Source organism: Myiozetetes cayanensis, unplaced genomic scaffold (assembly GCF_022539395.1).
Source record: "Myiozetetes cayanensis isolate MyiCay16 unplaced genomic scaffold, myiCay2020 scf1, whole genome shotgun sequence".
In the NCBI taxonomy this organism is placed as follows: domain Eukaryota; kingdom Metazoa; phylum Chordata; class Aves; order Passeriformes; family Tyrannidae; genus Myiozetetes; species Myiozetetes cayanensis.
In genome coordinates, this window is record NW_026086604.1 from 149,138,429 (window position 1) to 149,154,032 (window position 15,604).

At 49.6% G+C, this 15,604-nt stretch overlaps 1 protein-coding gene across 2 annotated transcripts in view; it reads right to left on the minus strand.

The window, feature by feature from the left end:
- The window catches only part of WNT3A (Wnt family member 3A), an 81,547-nt gene extending 66,318 nt beyond the window's left edge, over positions 1–15,229 (minus strand). Inside the window, exon 1 of one of the 2 annotated variants that reach the window (XM_050309943.1) lies at positions 15,009–15,229. In XM_050309943.1, coding sequence (XP_050165900.1) covers positions 15,009–15,079 — 71 coding nt within the window. In that variant the 5' untranslated portion in view covers positions 15,080–15,229. Of the gene's footprint in view, positions 1–13,821; positions 13,848–15,008 lie in introns of those variants that run through there. The other variant, XM_050309949.1, reaches the window with a different exon arrangement.
- Positions 15,230–15,604: the final 375 nt, after the last annotated feature.

Sequence of the window (15,604 nt, forward strand, 5' to 3'; positions counted from 1 at the left end):
TTTTTTTGGGGGGGGGGGTATTTTTTGACTGGAAAATTCAGTTTGGCTCCTGGTAAATTTGAAGGGCATTTTCCCTTGCTCTGTCCTCAGGCTCGTGCCCAGCTGTGCTCAGCCTTTTCCTAGGAGAGGTTTCTGTCCCTGCAACCCTGGGAGGCTCCCAGCCTAGCCCTCCAAGAAATGAAACCCAGGGCTTTCCTTCACAACTGCTGCCTTCCTTTGTGGCCATTTCCCAGCTCCATGGGAAGCACAAGGGAAAATGCTGAGTACTCAGTGACCTCCAGGCAACCTGCAAGCACTGCCCATCCCACAACCACACCACCTCCTTTTTTTTTTTTTTTTTTCCACTGGGCAAATAGTGGTTTATGTGCTTAGCTTCATATCTCCACATGTTTAAACCTGGCTGTGTGAGAAACAGGAATATTAATATGATGTCAGTGCCCAGAAGGTCTCTGACTGTGGAGGCAGCGCTTGGCTGAAGGTGGACACACCAAGCATCCCAAGGACCTCAAGTTCTCAGTGCTAAAAACAGTGCAGTGGAGTCAATCCCAGCAACATCCTTTCTGGAAAACCGAAAAATGCACTGAAATAGGTATAACTGGGAAAGCAGAAATGACCAAATTGTGGTGGGGTTTTTTGGTGTGTTTTTTTGGGGGTTTTTTTGGTGTTTTGTTTTTTTGGTTTTTTTTTGTGGTTTTTGTGGGTTTTTTTTTTGTGAAACGGAGGAGTTTGATTTTTGTTTCTCAGGCTGGTTTCTCGAGGCACAGACCCAAGTCACTGGGAGTCAAAGCGGGGTGTGAGCCACGTGAACACCCGTGTGAACATCCTCCCCCCAGTAAATGTGAACCATCTCGTGTTTATTGCAGGGAAAGAGGATTCACACGGGCAGTTACCACAGAAAAAAACCTGGCATCTTGTGAGCTCACACCCTGACTTAGCTCGTGGTGATTTGTTCCTGTGCCCAGCCCCTCGGGTGCCATTCGGAGGACGCAATGTCCCCTTTAAACTCCCAGTCAGCAGCTTGGTGGTTATGGCACCTACCCATGGCATGGGAAAACGAGCTCCAGAGGTTCCTCCTGCGGGGCTGGGAGCAGGGTTTTGAGCCCAGGTTTCCCAAATCTCGGCAGCACAGAATATGCTGTTCCACGGAACTGCCTAATCAATTAATCACGTTGACTGAGGCTTGGCCAGCGCTGGGGGCTGAGCCAGGAACCTCTGGGGCTCAGGGCAGCAGCTCTCAACACCCACCATCCCCGGGTGCAGATCAGGAGAGGGAGCACAGGGGTGGGTGTTGCCAGTGCTGAAGGCCAGTGGGACACACGCAGAAAGTTCTGCGGTTCTGCCTTTGCACGCCCCAAAACCCCGGCCAGCTCCAAGCCAAGTTTTTGCTGCACCTTGTCAGATGTGTGCAAGCCTTAACTGGGCTCCCTCTCTCTCTCTCCTGCCACGGGATGGGAGATGGGACTGAGATATGCCAGCGATTTCCATACGTTATTTCTGGATGTCCCTGATATAAGACATGTATAATAATGTGCTGTGGATCAGCCCAAAGACTCTCCCTGCTCCCAGGCTGGATCTCAACCTGTGTGACCCAGCTGAGCACAGAAAATGAGCAGAACTGCCCACAGATATTTGAGGATGAGCACAAAGCAAACACAGCATTTTCCTGGCCTGGAGTCAAAGCATGAAGCAACCAGCAGGATCAAGACCTAAAGGAACTCAGAGTCTTAAGACACGAGACAAAGAAATTGCACCAAAGCAGCGCTTTCCTGGCCCAGAATCAAAGTGTGAAGCAACTTGTAGGATCCTAAAGGAGCTGAAAGTCTAAAAAGATTGTCCCAAAGTCTGTTACAGTCAAAGGAAGTTTTCCTTTGAGCTGCACCTGCCTTTGGAGCAGAAGCTAAAGCTAAGCAGAGGGCTATGTGCCTCTACCTACTTCTGCATATACATATAGACATATGTATTATATATATATATTTAACTACCTTCCTTCATAATGCCCACTTCTGCTCTCCAAAGAATCCTCAGACTAGTTCCTAACTGGACTTTTCTAGATGTCACTGGGTGCTGCTAACACCAATCCACCAGAGAAGTGGATGCATTTCCACGTCTGTCCTGCTCCCCAGCTGTGGCTTTTCTCTCAAACCCTTCATCCCTCCCCTTCCCTCTGTCCTGTCCACCAAAACACCTGCAATGCACAGGTGCCTGCCAGGTGAGGATCTCAAAGATCTGAGTCTTGCTTTGGGAGGGAGAAGGACTTTGTACAGAACTTAAAGGGGACCAGTTTTAACTGAATGAGGAGAGATTTAAATTAGGCACTGGGAAGAAATTCTTTTCTCAGAGGGGTGATGAGGCACTGGATCAGGCTGTGGATGTCCCATCCCTGGAAGTGCCCAAGGCCAGGCTGGATGGGGCCCTGAGAACCTGATGCAGTGGGTATGAGTGGGGGCATTGGAACCAGATGAGCTTTGAGGTCCCTTCCAACCCAACCCATTCTGTGAGTCTGTGAAACAGAAGATGAAGAGAAAGAAAACAAAACCAAGAGCAAGGAGTTATCCTGTGGGCACCGAAAGCAGGGAGCACTGACTGCTCCATCCTTCTGCCTGGATTCAGGATGTGCTGGGAACATTTCCCACACGCAGATTGTTACTCACATGCACACACACACATCTGCACACACACTGCAGCCCTGGGAGGGCTCAGATCACAGCTCTCCTCTAGTTAAATGCCCCTTTTTTATGTGAGACTTGTGGGCATCTAATGCTCTTGAAAACCTCCACCAGGTGAGGCTCATTGGGCCAAGGGGTTCAAATGTCATTGCAGGGACGAACAGGCAGCAGGATTGCTTAAGTCTGGGATCATGTACAGACTGGTTCCAAGAGGTGGAACAGAGGAGAAATGGATCTGAGAGCCCTTCCATGAAGTCCCTCTTTGCCCCCAGCCTGCCAACCCCTCTGGGACCACGAAGACCATGACCTGAAGGACAAAATTCTTCTGCACAAACTCTCCCCTTACAGTTACAATCTTCATAAAAACCAGAATTTCACAGAAGAAGGGACCAACATGACTGAAAATTACGCAAATCACCCCTGAGGTCTCTCCATCTATTCTTTCCTAAGATTAATAATAAAGCCTAACTTAGCACAGTAGCACCTAAGGCTCAGTTCATGCCTAACCTAGCACCCAGACAGTTTTAATGGCAAAACCTGTGTAGAGACCTGACATTTAGTCAGTTTAGAGTTCACATCACCTCCCTCACTCTTCCATTGTATTGATGCCACTGCATCCTTCTGGCATCAAGGAAAACCCCAGGTATCTTTTCTGACACCTTTAAGATCACAGAAATTTAAGATAAACCAAACTCTTCCTCGTTCACAGTAAGAGAAACAGTCTGGGAATTTGAGGACTAGACAGCACCAGTGTATGAATAAATCTCCACAGATCTTATCAGCAAGGTCAGCAGAACCTACAAATCTGAAGCTCAGGAGACAATATAAGTTGTTGAGTTCTCTGCAGTGATTTCAGAACCATGATTGGCTTTGAGGGTGGTCCCTGCCATGGTGCCTCCACCTGGCAGCTCACCAGTGGTTACAAAAATCAGTCCACTGGACGAATTCTTTGCCAAATGGTGCTGCTGCAGGAGCCCTTGTCTTGAATGAGCCTTTGCACTGTGGGCTGACACCACAGAAACCAAATTCCTTGTCCGTGGGGTCCTGCAGCTGAGGGCAGGAGGAGCCACAAGGATCTGGGCACGATGGAACTGGAGCATCTGACCTAACCCTGTTCACCCAGGCACCCAACCAGCCACCTTGGTTCTCCTGACCAGCAGCACAGAGGGATGGGCTGCTGCGGGGAGCCGGTGATTGCCGTCAGTCAGAGACTGACATCAGCGACAGGTGCGGTGAATCACAGCCAGGAAGGGTCAGCCTCCATTCATGGACTGGGAAAGGAGCTGGGATGACTCCCTGGGATGGGATGTCCAGCCCTGAGCTGGAGTGTGACGAGCCCTGCCCAGCTGTGCTGCGTCAGCGCCGGGTCCATCTGTCTCTGCAACGCAGAGGGCAAACCCAAACCCTGCCCTCCTGCTCTCTGTCCCACTGACTCATGTGTGCCCAGCTGCCCTGGCTGTTTGCCTCACCCCAGCACTGGTTGGTTTTTTTTTTAATGAACAGTGAGTGAAAGGTAACTCCAGCCCAGCTTTTCCCTCCTCTACCTCAGGCTCGGCTCAGTGACCCCAAACTGCCCACTGGAATGGGATGTGGGCACCTGCCTCTGCCAGAGACTGCAGAGAACTCTCTTGTCTCCCAGCTTTCTGATTCTCATCTGTCCAGGTCACCAAGCTCTTTCTTGAGGCTTGTGAAGGAATATGACCAGAGGTGCCATGTCCCAGGGTTGTGCTTTAACCCCCTGAGTTATCTTTTCCCCCTGGTTTATCAGCAAGTCTGCAATTCGTTAGATAGCCAAGGTTTTGCATATCACCCTGCCCTCCTGGTACTGGAGATTGCCAAAACTGGGCTCTTGCATGCCAGAGTCCAAACAGTTCTGCCCTGTTTCTGGAGCCTGTGTGCAGGACCAAATTCCTCACCAGGAGCACCACTGTTGCTGGCAAGACACCACCACGGCACCTGTGGCTGTAAATACCTGCCACACTACATAAACCTTGAATTTAGTTTCTTTACCAGAATTTGGAGACTTTTCTGGTCCACATGACAGCTAAATTGCAATTTCAGTGGAGCTGATAGAAAGCTGTGCTGAGAACACTCTGTCTTGTGTTGGGACTGGGCTTGAGCCTTTCGTTCACCACGAGACATTTCATCAGCAGGACGGATGGACTCGCTGCTCCTTTGGATCACAGGCCTCCCATGTGCCTGTGGGCAAGTTGCACCAAGGATTTCAGTGGCCACTGAATTAGCATTTCCCTGTCTGATTCCCAATCTTCTGCTAATGTGTCTTATCTCTTCTCTTTCAACTCAGTTGTTTGCCCCATCTGTCTGGGCCTTATACTCAGGCAAGAACCAGTTCCCACTGTGCCCTTATTCTCTGTTGGGACTCCGAGGTTTTGCAATCAATCCACTAATACCCATGACCTGTCCTGTTAGGAAAAGGCTGTGATCCAGTGAGCTCCTTCCTTAGCCAGACCATATTCCTGCTAGCAATGACTCAGTGTTAACCAGCTCTTATATATCCATTACTTCTCCCCAATTCGGATTTAGGTTTATTTAATCCGGCCTGGGGCACGTGAGGATGGAGGAGATGATTTCTGGATCAAAGGATTTCATGGTGGCAGCAGCTGTTACACCTATTTTTGCAAACCCAGCAGTGGGGTGCATCTCGACTAACCCAGCTCAGCTCTTCCACATGTGTGGACTGAGACAGCACAACTTCAAGTGGAGAATTCTTAAAGGTTATTTGGTCACTAAAGACACCCCTTGAAGGGCCTTCCAACAGAAAAATCCCCTTTCAGCACTACACAGGTCTATGTAGATCACAAAATGCCCAGATGCTCCAAGCCTTTAGGAAAATTCAAAGCAAAAATTCATCTGTCTACAGGGAGATATCTTTGCCTGTCCTGATCATCCAGGATCCCCCTGCAGGGAATGGTTAGAAAACTGACACAGCTGGGATGCGATTCATCCCATCCAAAAGTAAATGTGTGACACACAGCAGGTGAGTGGCATCTTATTTCTCTCCACCAACTCTAAAGGACACTTGTCTGGAGACTGCAAAAGCCCTGAGAAGATTCTCCCTCCAGGAGGGATGGAAATCAAACATGGATCTCCTAAAAAAACCAGCTTTAACCAGGTTTTTATGCCTCTGAAGGAACCGTGGGTCTCCTAGAAAATTCTACAAATCTCGCAAGTCCTACCTGCCCAGCCTGTCCCGTTTCTTCCCAGCTCCTGTGAGCTCATTAAAAAATTGGGGATTCTCCCTTAAGCGTGAGTCCCCCAGCCTGCAAAGGATTTGGAGTTGTTGTCTGTCATGCCACACAACACAGTCTAGCAACAGGCTCTATTGTTGCTCTTCTGGGGGGGCAGAGGGACAAAGTGAAAGGAAGGCTTGGCATCCGTTCAAGGAGTTCCACTCCTGCCTTCCCACCCCTCAGCAAATATCTCTATTAGCCAAGGTGCACCCTCTGGAAGCAGAAGGAGCTCCTGCTCTGCTTGGCTTTGTTTCACAGGCCTGGCTACGACAGGGCTGGACTCTGCTCCACCCCACAGTGGGAATCCTGCTGGCAGAATTCTCCCAGAAATTTCCCTGGAAAGCCGAACGTGCGTAATTTTGGCCGCGGAACCGCGTGGTCTGACAGAGGTGTGGAGGAGACACAGGGCTGGGAAGTGAAATTAAGGGACACAGCTGGGAAAAGGGAAGAGATTTCAGAGAACTGAAGGAAAAACAAAATCAAGGGGAGCTCTGGAAATGCAGATACGAGTCTTGCATTAATCAGAGTGGCCACATCCTTCTGCTGAGATAACTCATGGCAGGGACACAAGAAAAACACTTCGTGTCTCTTTTTAAGGAGTTTCGAGATGAAGTTCTATAACAATCTTGAGGTAACAACTTTGTGGATGTGGTTGGAGGATGGTGGGAGACTCTGGGTGTGTTTGAGGATAAGGAGCATGAGGAAAATGGATTTATGCTCTGGAGAGTCCTGGATTAGAGGCAGGATTAAAAATGTTACAGAGGAAGCTGCAAAACACTCGAGCTGCTCGGGCTTTCAGCAGCTGGGCTGAGACATGACAAAATACAACTTGGTGTGGATTGAGGTGGTCTGGGGGGTTTTAGTAGCAGCCTGGATGGAAGGAATGTTCCTGCAATGGCTGCACCCATTCCAGTTCACCAATGGACACTACAGACCTTAATAAAGTACAGGAAAATAGTGGAGAAAAAGCCCATGATTTGAGCCATGTGAAATGATGCCAGGCAGTGGGAATTACAGACCTGAACAGCTAGGAAAATAGGGAAGTGAGCAAACCCTCCAGGAGGATTGCCTGTCTTGGGTATAATCCGACTAAACCTGGATGAGAGTGGTGGAGATATTTGTGAGCTGATTTCCTCAGCTGCTCCACAGGATCGAGTTCAGTCAAAAAACTGAGACCTGAACTGCACCATAAGAAAGTTCCCACTTCTCCCCATCACAGAAAGGAGCCAAGGCTCAGATGGAGACACCAAAATTGCAGATGTAACAAATAAAGTGGATTCCACCCCAAGGCTTTGCTCAATTTCCTGCAGATAGACCTAAAGTGCCACTGAGATGTTCTGGAGTTTTCAGGCCTCCATCTCCTGCTGAGAAAGGGGCAGATGATCAGTGGACTGTGTGCAATCCCTGCCAGGCCTCTGGGGACAACCAGGATGCCACCAAGCATCTTAACTGGCAGTAGAACCCACGCAGGGGCTCCTTAAGGGCACCTTCATTTTTGGCCTGGATGTCATTCCAGGAGGGTGTGTTTAAACTGAACGCTGGGAATGATGCATGGCAACCAGGAAAGCTTCCAAAACCTGGGATGAACACGAGGCCAGGCCTGAAATGTGAGGGTCTACCATGACCTGAGCTCAAGGAAGCCCTGAGATACTCTCTGAGCCTTCCAGGCAAACCTGCTCCAGCACCCTGTGAGCCTGCAGAGCCCTGTGGAATGGGAGAAAGGACCATCCCAGGCCATCCCAGACATCTGGAATACCTTGTGAGGCTGGTGATGTGAGAAGGGAACCAGCCCACGGTGCTACAACATGACCTTGGTGAGGCCTGAGAGTGTTCCAAGATGCCAGAAGAGAAAAGCATTTCACACCAAGGAATATCCACGTGGGAAAAGAGCCACAGCACCCCTGCTAATAATTCTCACTAGACCAACACAAAGCATAACTGGCTATTATTGACACCAGGAGACCAAAGGCACCTTGAAGTCCTTTGATGGCTCGGCCTCCACAAATGCAAAGCTCTCTCTCTTGAGCAGCAGCAACATCCAAGTGGGAAGGGGGGCTGTGAATATGCAGGTGACAAAGCAGGAAGAGAGACAAACAACACCTTTGTGATGCAGAACAGCTCTGCCTGGGCTCACAGGCTGCTTTGAAAAGCTGTGCCCTATGTTAGGAGTTCAGAACAGGGGATTTAATGTATCAGTTCTTCCTCCCTCCCCTTGGTTTTTTTTTTGGGGGGGTTTTTTTGCAAGTTCCAGTAGAATTTGGAGCAAACCCACAAACTGATGAATTTATGGATGAGCATCCCTGACTATTCCTCTCCTTTCAATAATCAATCCCACTGAATCTGGCCAGGCTCTGGGTCTTCATTTGGCTCTTAAGTGGTGACAGCAAAGCAGAAATGGGTTTAGTGAGACCTTTCGGCTGGGAACCCTCTTGCTGCAGCCTTGGGGCTGTGCCTCAGTCCCGTGTGTGGACCAGGCATGTATGCTCTGCCCAGCACTTCTCCCCCTGCTATTTGCCCTTCCTTTCCACCATATTTTAGTGGATTTAACTGGTAACATCATCCCAGCACTGGCCACCACCTGACTGGGCAGAAGGCACCAGGCTCCCCATCACCAGAAGACAGCAGGTGCCTGTTTTGAACCTTCTCCTCCTCCTCAGCCGTGATCTCCAGACCTCCTGCCTGCTCCTCCTTCCAGCTACACCCCCACAGGGTCTCCTTTGGGATGCAGAGCAGTGCCTGGGAAGGAAATTCCCTGCTCTGGGAAGGAAATTTTCAGGCCGGCTGTTGGTGGGAGGAGGCTGTGAGCTCACACCCAACCTGCTCACCGTGCCGGGAACAGCTCCGCTGTCCAAAGGGAGCATCCTGACTCAGCGCCCGGAGGATTCCCCCCCTCGAAAACCCTTGAGCAAGGCCTGTGAAGTGCTGTCATTAAGGCCAATAAAGCCCTCTGAAATGCGGCCGGGCTGTTTGAGTCACGCACTCGAGGAACGCGGGGCGGCCACATCAACCCCGCACCGTCCCGTCGGGATTTTCCCCGCGCAACCGAACGCGAGAAGGAAAAAAAAAACCCAAATATTTGCTCCTCGTGGGGTCTAACGTGGAACAAACTCCTTCCCCTGCTGCTCTGCACACGTGATAACAACCAGGGAGGCAGGAATTGGTGCGGAGAGTGGCAATCCCTGCCTGGATGAGCAGCGGCATCGCCGCAGGGCTGGAGTGGAGCTGCCTCATCCCGCAAGGAGCGGGATGGGATGCAAGCAGGAAAGGGATCCCACAGGTTCGGGATGGAGACACCACTGACTCAGCCTGCTTTCCCCTGGTACAATCAGCAATCCTCGATTTTCCTTTCCTAGAAGAAACCGCGGGCTCACTGCAAAAATCAGGGCTGATTCTTTAGAGGCAACGCTCAAAAAGCTTTTTTTTTTTTTTTTTTTGCCAACAGAAAGCAAAGCAATGCCCACCCCCTGTTCCAGCTACTGTGGTTGGAGATGTTGCAGGAAGGTTGGATTAGATGACCTTTAAAAGGTCCCTTCCAACCCAAACCATCCTTCGATTCCAAATGCTCAGGAGTTTGCAGGTGAGAAGTCTTAGAGGTGTTCAAATGCCTGTGCAGGACATGTGTCACCTCTGGGGTTCCCAGAAAAGGGCTGGGGAGCACAATTATTCCTTATCTTAGTTAGGAGACCGTTTGATGCAAAGCCTTCATCCAAAGATTTGAATATCTCACTGCTGGTTTTCAGGGTAACTTATCTAGATGAGTCCTCTTAAAATTGAAAGAAACAAATCCATTAATACGTAGCAGGACAACACAATTTAATAAAGTGAGTCTGAAATCTGAGTAGATGAGGGATTTTCTTCAGCACGCACTGAAGAAAAGTGACACTCTATGGGAGAGTCCCAGCCTTCCCCATTTTTAAAACAGGAGTTTTCTGCCAAGACCTTGCAAAAATTTCAGTTCCTACTGGGAAAAAACCTTCCTGTGTGAGCTTGGTCCAGTCACTGAATCTCACCAAACAGCTCCTCTGTGCCTGGACTGTGCCAGGAGCAACATAAATACCCTCAGGGTCTGTTTCTCCATGAAAAGTGGAGGTGGGAAATAACGTCCCTTATCCTTTGCACGCCACACCCTATGCATGGAATGGGCAAGAGCTGCTTTATTACCACTCACATCCCTCTGCCCCACTGAAGTTTGGGTGCAAATCACCCCTCCTGCCCTGCTGAAAATCCAAACTGGTGGTCCCTGAGCACAGGCTGAACCAGCATTCCATGATTACACACTGCCTGGAAGAGCAGGTCCTGTTGTGACACGGATAAAGGTGTGTAAAGACAATTCCCAAGCCTTGGGGCAAGGGTGGGAGAGAGCCACTTGTAGAGGGGTTGCACTGGGTGCTGATGGACTTTAACATCCCTTTTCACTGCTGGAGGGCAGGGGATGGACAGGAACGTCATCACCTTGGAAATGTCCAAATCCTCACTCCCAGCTAATGGAGCAGGGAAGTGGGGGGATGCAATTCCTGCTTCCCAGCTCTAGAGATTGCTTTAGGATTTGCACACACACGGCCCAGGCTGTCCCCTGGGTGACCTTCCAGGGCTCTGCCTCCCTCCTGGCTAGAGAGGGATCATCAGTTAGGTTGCTCTCTGCCAACCTAAGCTTTGCTTTCTCCAGAGAGGAGCCTGCCAAGGCTCAGCTTAGTCCTGTGGGATTTGCAGCCAAAGGGGAATCGTGTTTCTCGTGGCATCCAGAGCCTGGCCTGGCTTTTCCCTGCATAAATCAGGGGCTGTTTCCACCCACCTCAAGGGGGACAGATCCCAGGAGAGTCCTGGAGCAGAGCCTGATGCCACCAAACAGGGACAGGCTCAGAAGCTGCACCGGAGCGTGGCTGGAGAAATGGCCCCAGGTTACTCCAGTACTCCCACCCCCCTCCCGTGCACTGGCACTTCCTGAACTGCAAAAACAGGGATGGATCATCCTCCCCAGCCCTCATGTAAAGTGGATCCTGCAGAACATCGTGGGCTTTTCCAGCTTTATCCCACGTGGATGAGCAAACCGAGAGAGCTGCTGAGACCAGCGGTGGGGGAACAGGCAAGAGCAAAGCCAGGGAGATGTTTCCAACACACATCCTCACACCCTTGATGTCCTCTTTCCACAGAGCAGCCTGGCACCTCCAGGAGTAGTGTCCACTCAGACACTGGTGCTTCCAGCTCATCTCCTTTTCCAGCTTGTTACGGGGCAGATCCCATCCCACCCCACTCTGGATGTGACAGGGGTGTTCCAGGGAGCAGCAGAGGGGACAGGAGCCCCACCATGACCAGGAGAACACAGGAAGGGACAGACATTCCTGCCCCAAAGTGATGCCACCCCGTCAGATCCCAGCCAGTGCCCATCTCCTCCCACGAGACACCCTCTTCCAGTCCTTCTCCAGGCACACACTTTGACCACACACACCCCCAGCAAGCCCCAAGCTGCCTCACAGCCAGGAAAAATGACATTTCAGATGCCAGCTAACTTTTAATTCGGCCCAAAGAGCCTCTCCTGGGATCATGTCCCCTTGCACCAGCACCCTGGACTGCTGCAAGTGGAGATTGCCAGCACAGAAGTTTTGTGTTAATTTTTATTGCTGTTTTTTCCCTCCTCCTGAACCAAACCCTTCTCCTTTCTGAATCATTTCTTGCACTCTGGCTGCGTTCAGACCAAATCAGGCCAGACACTACTGATTAAACAATAAATTAAAAAACATTTAATGTCTTTTTTTTTTTTCTGCTCCATGTGGAGTCAGTCAAGGCAGTGCAAATTAGCTGGGGAAAGTTTTAATTTTGTTAACGCTGCTACCGTGACTCCACATGGACCCCAAACTCCCACAGCACAGGGAACAGGTTACATCTAATCCTCCCTTACCCACTAATTCTGCTTCTGAATTTCCTAAATCTTATTCCTTCATTCCAATCTCTCTCTCTTCTTTTTTTTTTTTAAAAAAAAAAACCAAAAAATGAACAGCGCTAACACTTAAAAAAAAAAATAAAGAAAGGAAAACCACCAAAAAAACAACACGTTTTTTGCTCTTAATCTGGCCCCCTGGGTGTGGAAGAGCCTGTTGCTGCTCCCAGTAGCTCCTTTAGGTTGAACAGCTCAGTTGCTGCTGTGCTGGAGAAGGTCCCATGGGGTTACTGTGGCACAATAAATCACGTCAGCACATCCCTAAAAACTTGGCACATCGGTTCCAGAGGGAGCTGGTCCCTCTATCATTGCTTTTAAATCGTTGTTTCTAAAGCCTGTTTTACCCTGCCCTGTAAATACATTATTTTCTGGTTTTAAGAAGCTCCCACATCTTCCCCCTCCCTCCTCTCTCCTCCATCGTCACTGAAAGGACGTGGATGGAGCACGGGAGCATCACTGCTCCGAGGGAATCTTCCCCACTGAGCTTTTCCCAAAGATTCCAGGCTTCTGGATCCACCAGCACCGCTTGGCCTGATCTAAACAGGTGCCCCCACGCCCCGGTGGGAACAGGAATTTCAACGCAGCTCAGCCAAGTAAGAAGCTGTAAGAGGTGGACAGAGCTCAGGGCAACAGACACACGTCCCCTGCTCCCCCTGACAAATGCACACTTTGTATTTCCCTTAGTTTTGGGGAGAATAATTAACCAAAACCCACGGGAAAATGCAGTTTCTCAGTCGGCCCTTTTTGCCCGGGTTTTCTCCAAGTGTGACTCTGCACAGCCCCGTGTGCTTCAGGAGGGGTTTCCTCTTTAATTAGGAACTATTATCGGGGAGGGGACGCAATCTGGGGAGGGTCAATTAGAGATTTTCTGCTGAAAGCAATCAAATCGCTGTGAGCTGATACAGGGGAGGATTTAGGCAGGGATGGTCGAGATGGGATTGTTGCTGTTTGCATGGACAGACTAAAAAACTCCTGGTCCTCCCCTCAGATAAAGAAAAACAACACCACCCACCCACACCCACACCCACAAAAAAAGAAACAACCTCAAGAAAGAAAAGGGGGAATTAAAATAAAATAAAATAAAATAAAATAAAGCAACGTGATACTAAATCAGGTGTTTTGGGAGCAGCTGTCCTGGACTAGGAGCCAAGGAACTTTACTCCCGATGTTGGGATGTGCATGGAGGTACCCAGGGGACCCCTGTGCCACCCTCCAGGCCCTGATTCCCACGTCCCCAGGGCTGCTCCAGCCGCGGGGGTGGCCGTGGGTTTATATCTTGCTCGGGGACAAATAAAGAGGGAAAGGTTGAGGATAAATAAAGAGAGAAAGGGGTGGCTGGTGGGTGAGATGGAATTTAGGCAGCCAATGTAACAGCTCCCGGCCTCTCCCCCGACTCCCCCACCCCAATCAAACCCTCTTTTGCATTTCCATGGCCTAAGGGGGGGTTTCTCCTTGCGAAAGAAACGTCTAAAACCGCTCGTCGGCACCGGGGAAGGGCGGAAAATATATGACGAAAACCAGCCCAAAAACCAAAGTGTCGCCGCTGCCGCCACCCCCGCCCCTCTCCCCGCACACACCTGATACCCCCGGCTTGGAAAGGGAGACTCCTGCCCCTCTCTCCATCTCCTCTTTCCCAGCATTTCCCCCCCACTGTCCCTGCCAGCCGCTTCTCCCGCAGCTCCGGCAGCGGGGACGGGGGACCGGGGGGGACCCTCCGCTCCCCTCGCTTGGGTGACAAGGGAATATTTATGTTGGTATTGGAGGAATGCGCTTCCTTCTCCAATCAGGAATGCAACCGGAGTTTCTAATTATAAGTTAGATGGTGGCTGGGAATAAAAGATTGCTTTTTAATGACTCCCCGTCCAGGTGCTCTCTCTCTCTCCTCTCTCTGCCTTGTCCTTCCCGAGAACGCATTTGCATTTTATTGCTTTTCTCCCATCCCAACGAATTCCCTGCTTTTCAGACATACCTGAAATAGTTGGAGAGGCTGCTGCCTTCAACACCCTCAACCTCCGCACCGCCGGGCAAGGGGGGGGGGAACCGCGGATCCCGCCCGGATCCCGCATGGATCCCCGCACGGATCCCGCCCGAACCCCGCGACCGGTTTGGGTTGGGGGGGGTGGGGGGAAAGGGAGAGGAGGAGCAGGGAATAAACGCACTTTAAAAAAAAAAAAAAAATTAATTATCACGCTGGGGAATTTTTGGGGGGTTTGTTTGCCGGCGGAGCAGCCCCTCTCCCCCTCGGCGGAGCCTCCCCGCGCTCGGGCTTCCCCCGAGCCCAATTACCTCCGCGGGGTAATTAGAGCAGATCGTGCGCTTACATGCCTTGCCCAGCACCATTTGCTTTTTGTGGGGGAGTGAGAGAGAAAAGGCTCTTAAAGGCGTAGGGTGCAAAGCGCGGAAAAGGCGAAAGAAACCCCCAAAAAAAAACCCTCCAAGGAGCTGCGACTTCCTCTCCCCCCAAAAAAAATAAGTGCGTTATCCCCGGGAAAAAAGACGCGCGGGACCCGCCGATGCCGCGCCGGGCTCGTCTCCCCCAGCCCCGTCCCCGCTCCCTGCTCTGCTTTCCCAGCACCCAGACTGCGGAGCCTTCACCTCCCTTTCTCTTTCTTCCCATTTTTCCACCGCCCCTCTTTTTTATTTTTTTTTCTCCCCCCCTAAATATTCCTTAAAGCGAAGTGGGGGGGAAAAAAAAATTCCCCAAACTTTTCATCCTTCTCCCCCCCACACCTCCCCACTTTCCTTTCCTTCCACCTGACTAGCTCGAAATCACCTTGAAATGCTCATGTCAACTTGTATCATTATCTCTTTAATTCAGGCAGCGCCTTTTGTTCTTCACAGGAGAGGATCAAAGCACTTAAAAAAAAAAAATAACTTTCCGATCGCTCCCTCTCGCTCTCTCTCTTTTACAGTAGGAGAAGGAGAGATCAGGTATAACCCAGTCAAAATAAACAAAGTGAATGCATAAATAAAAGAGGTGAAATGCAGGTTCTAAGAACTTGCTGGCGCTGGAACAATCCCACCTCTTTAGCTGAGTGGCAACGAAAGGAGAATTTCAAGTCATCTTAAGCGCAGGGGTTGCAGAGAAAACAGAGGAGGGGAAAAATAAATGAAAATGAGAGAAAAAAAAAAAAAAAGAAGAAGAATAAAACTTACCACCAGATTGGGTAACTTGACAGAGCCTGACTCAACCCACAAAGAAACAGGAAATATCCAAAAGAGGCCATTGATGAAAAGTTGTCTTTCTTTTTTTTTTTTTTTTTTTTTAACCAGAGTTGCCAAAAACCTTCCTTTCTTCTGAGGCAGGATGATTATTTTAATAATAATAATAATAATAATAAACAATAATTTAAAAAAAAAAAAAAAAGTCAAATGAAGTGAACTCAACCCGACCAGGTAAATCCTCTCTCTCGCTTCCTCTACTACTCTCAAGGAAAAAAAAAAAAAAAAAATCTCAGAGAGGTTAAAAAACTCTTCTCTCAGCCAAGACACTGAAGGCAAATATTAAAAAAAAAAAAAAAAAAAAAAAAAAAAAAAAAAAGAAAAAGGAAAAAAAAAAAAAAAGTTTGAAGTAGCTCTCTTAAAAAGGACCCAATCAGCACTTATTGCCAAAGGGAGAATTCTGATGCTTTGGCTTGTTCTGTCAATCAGGAGCGTGAAGTCAGGAATGAGCTAATTGCAAGGAGATAGTGTTTTAATACTCATTAGGGGGCACGTTGGCCCACAAGCCAAGGGATAAAATGTAGTTTTAA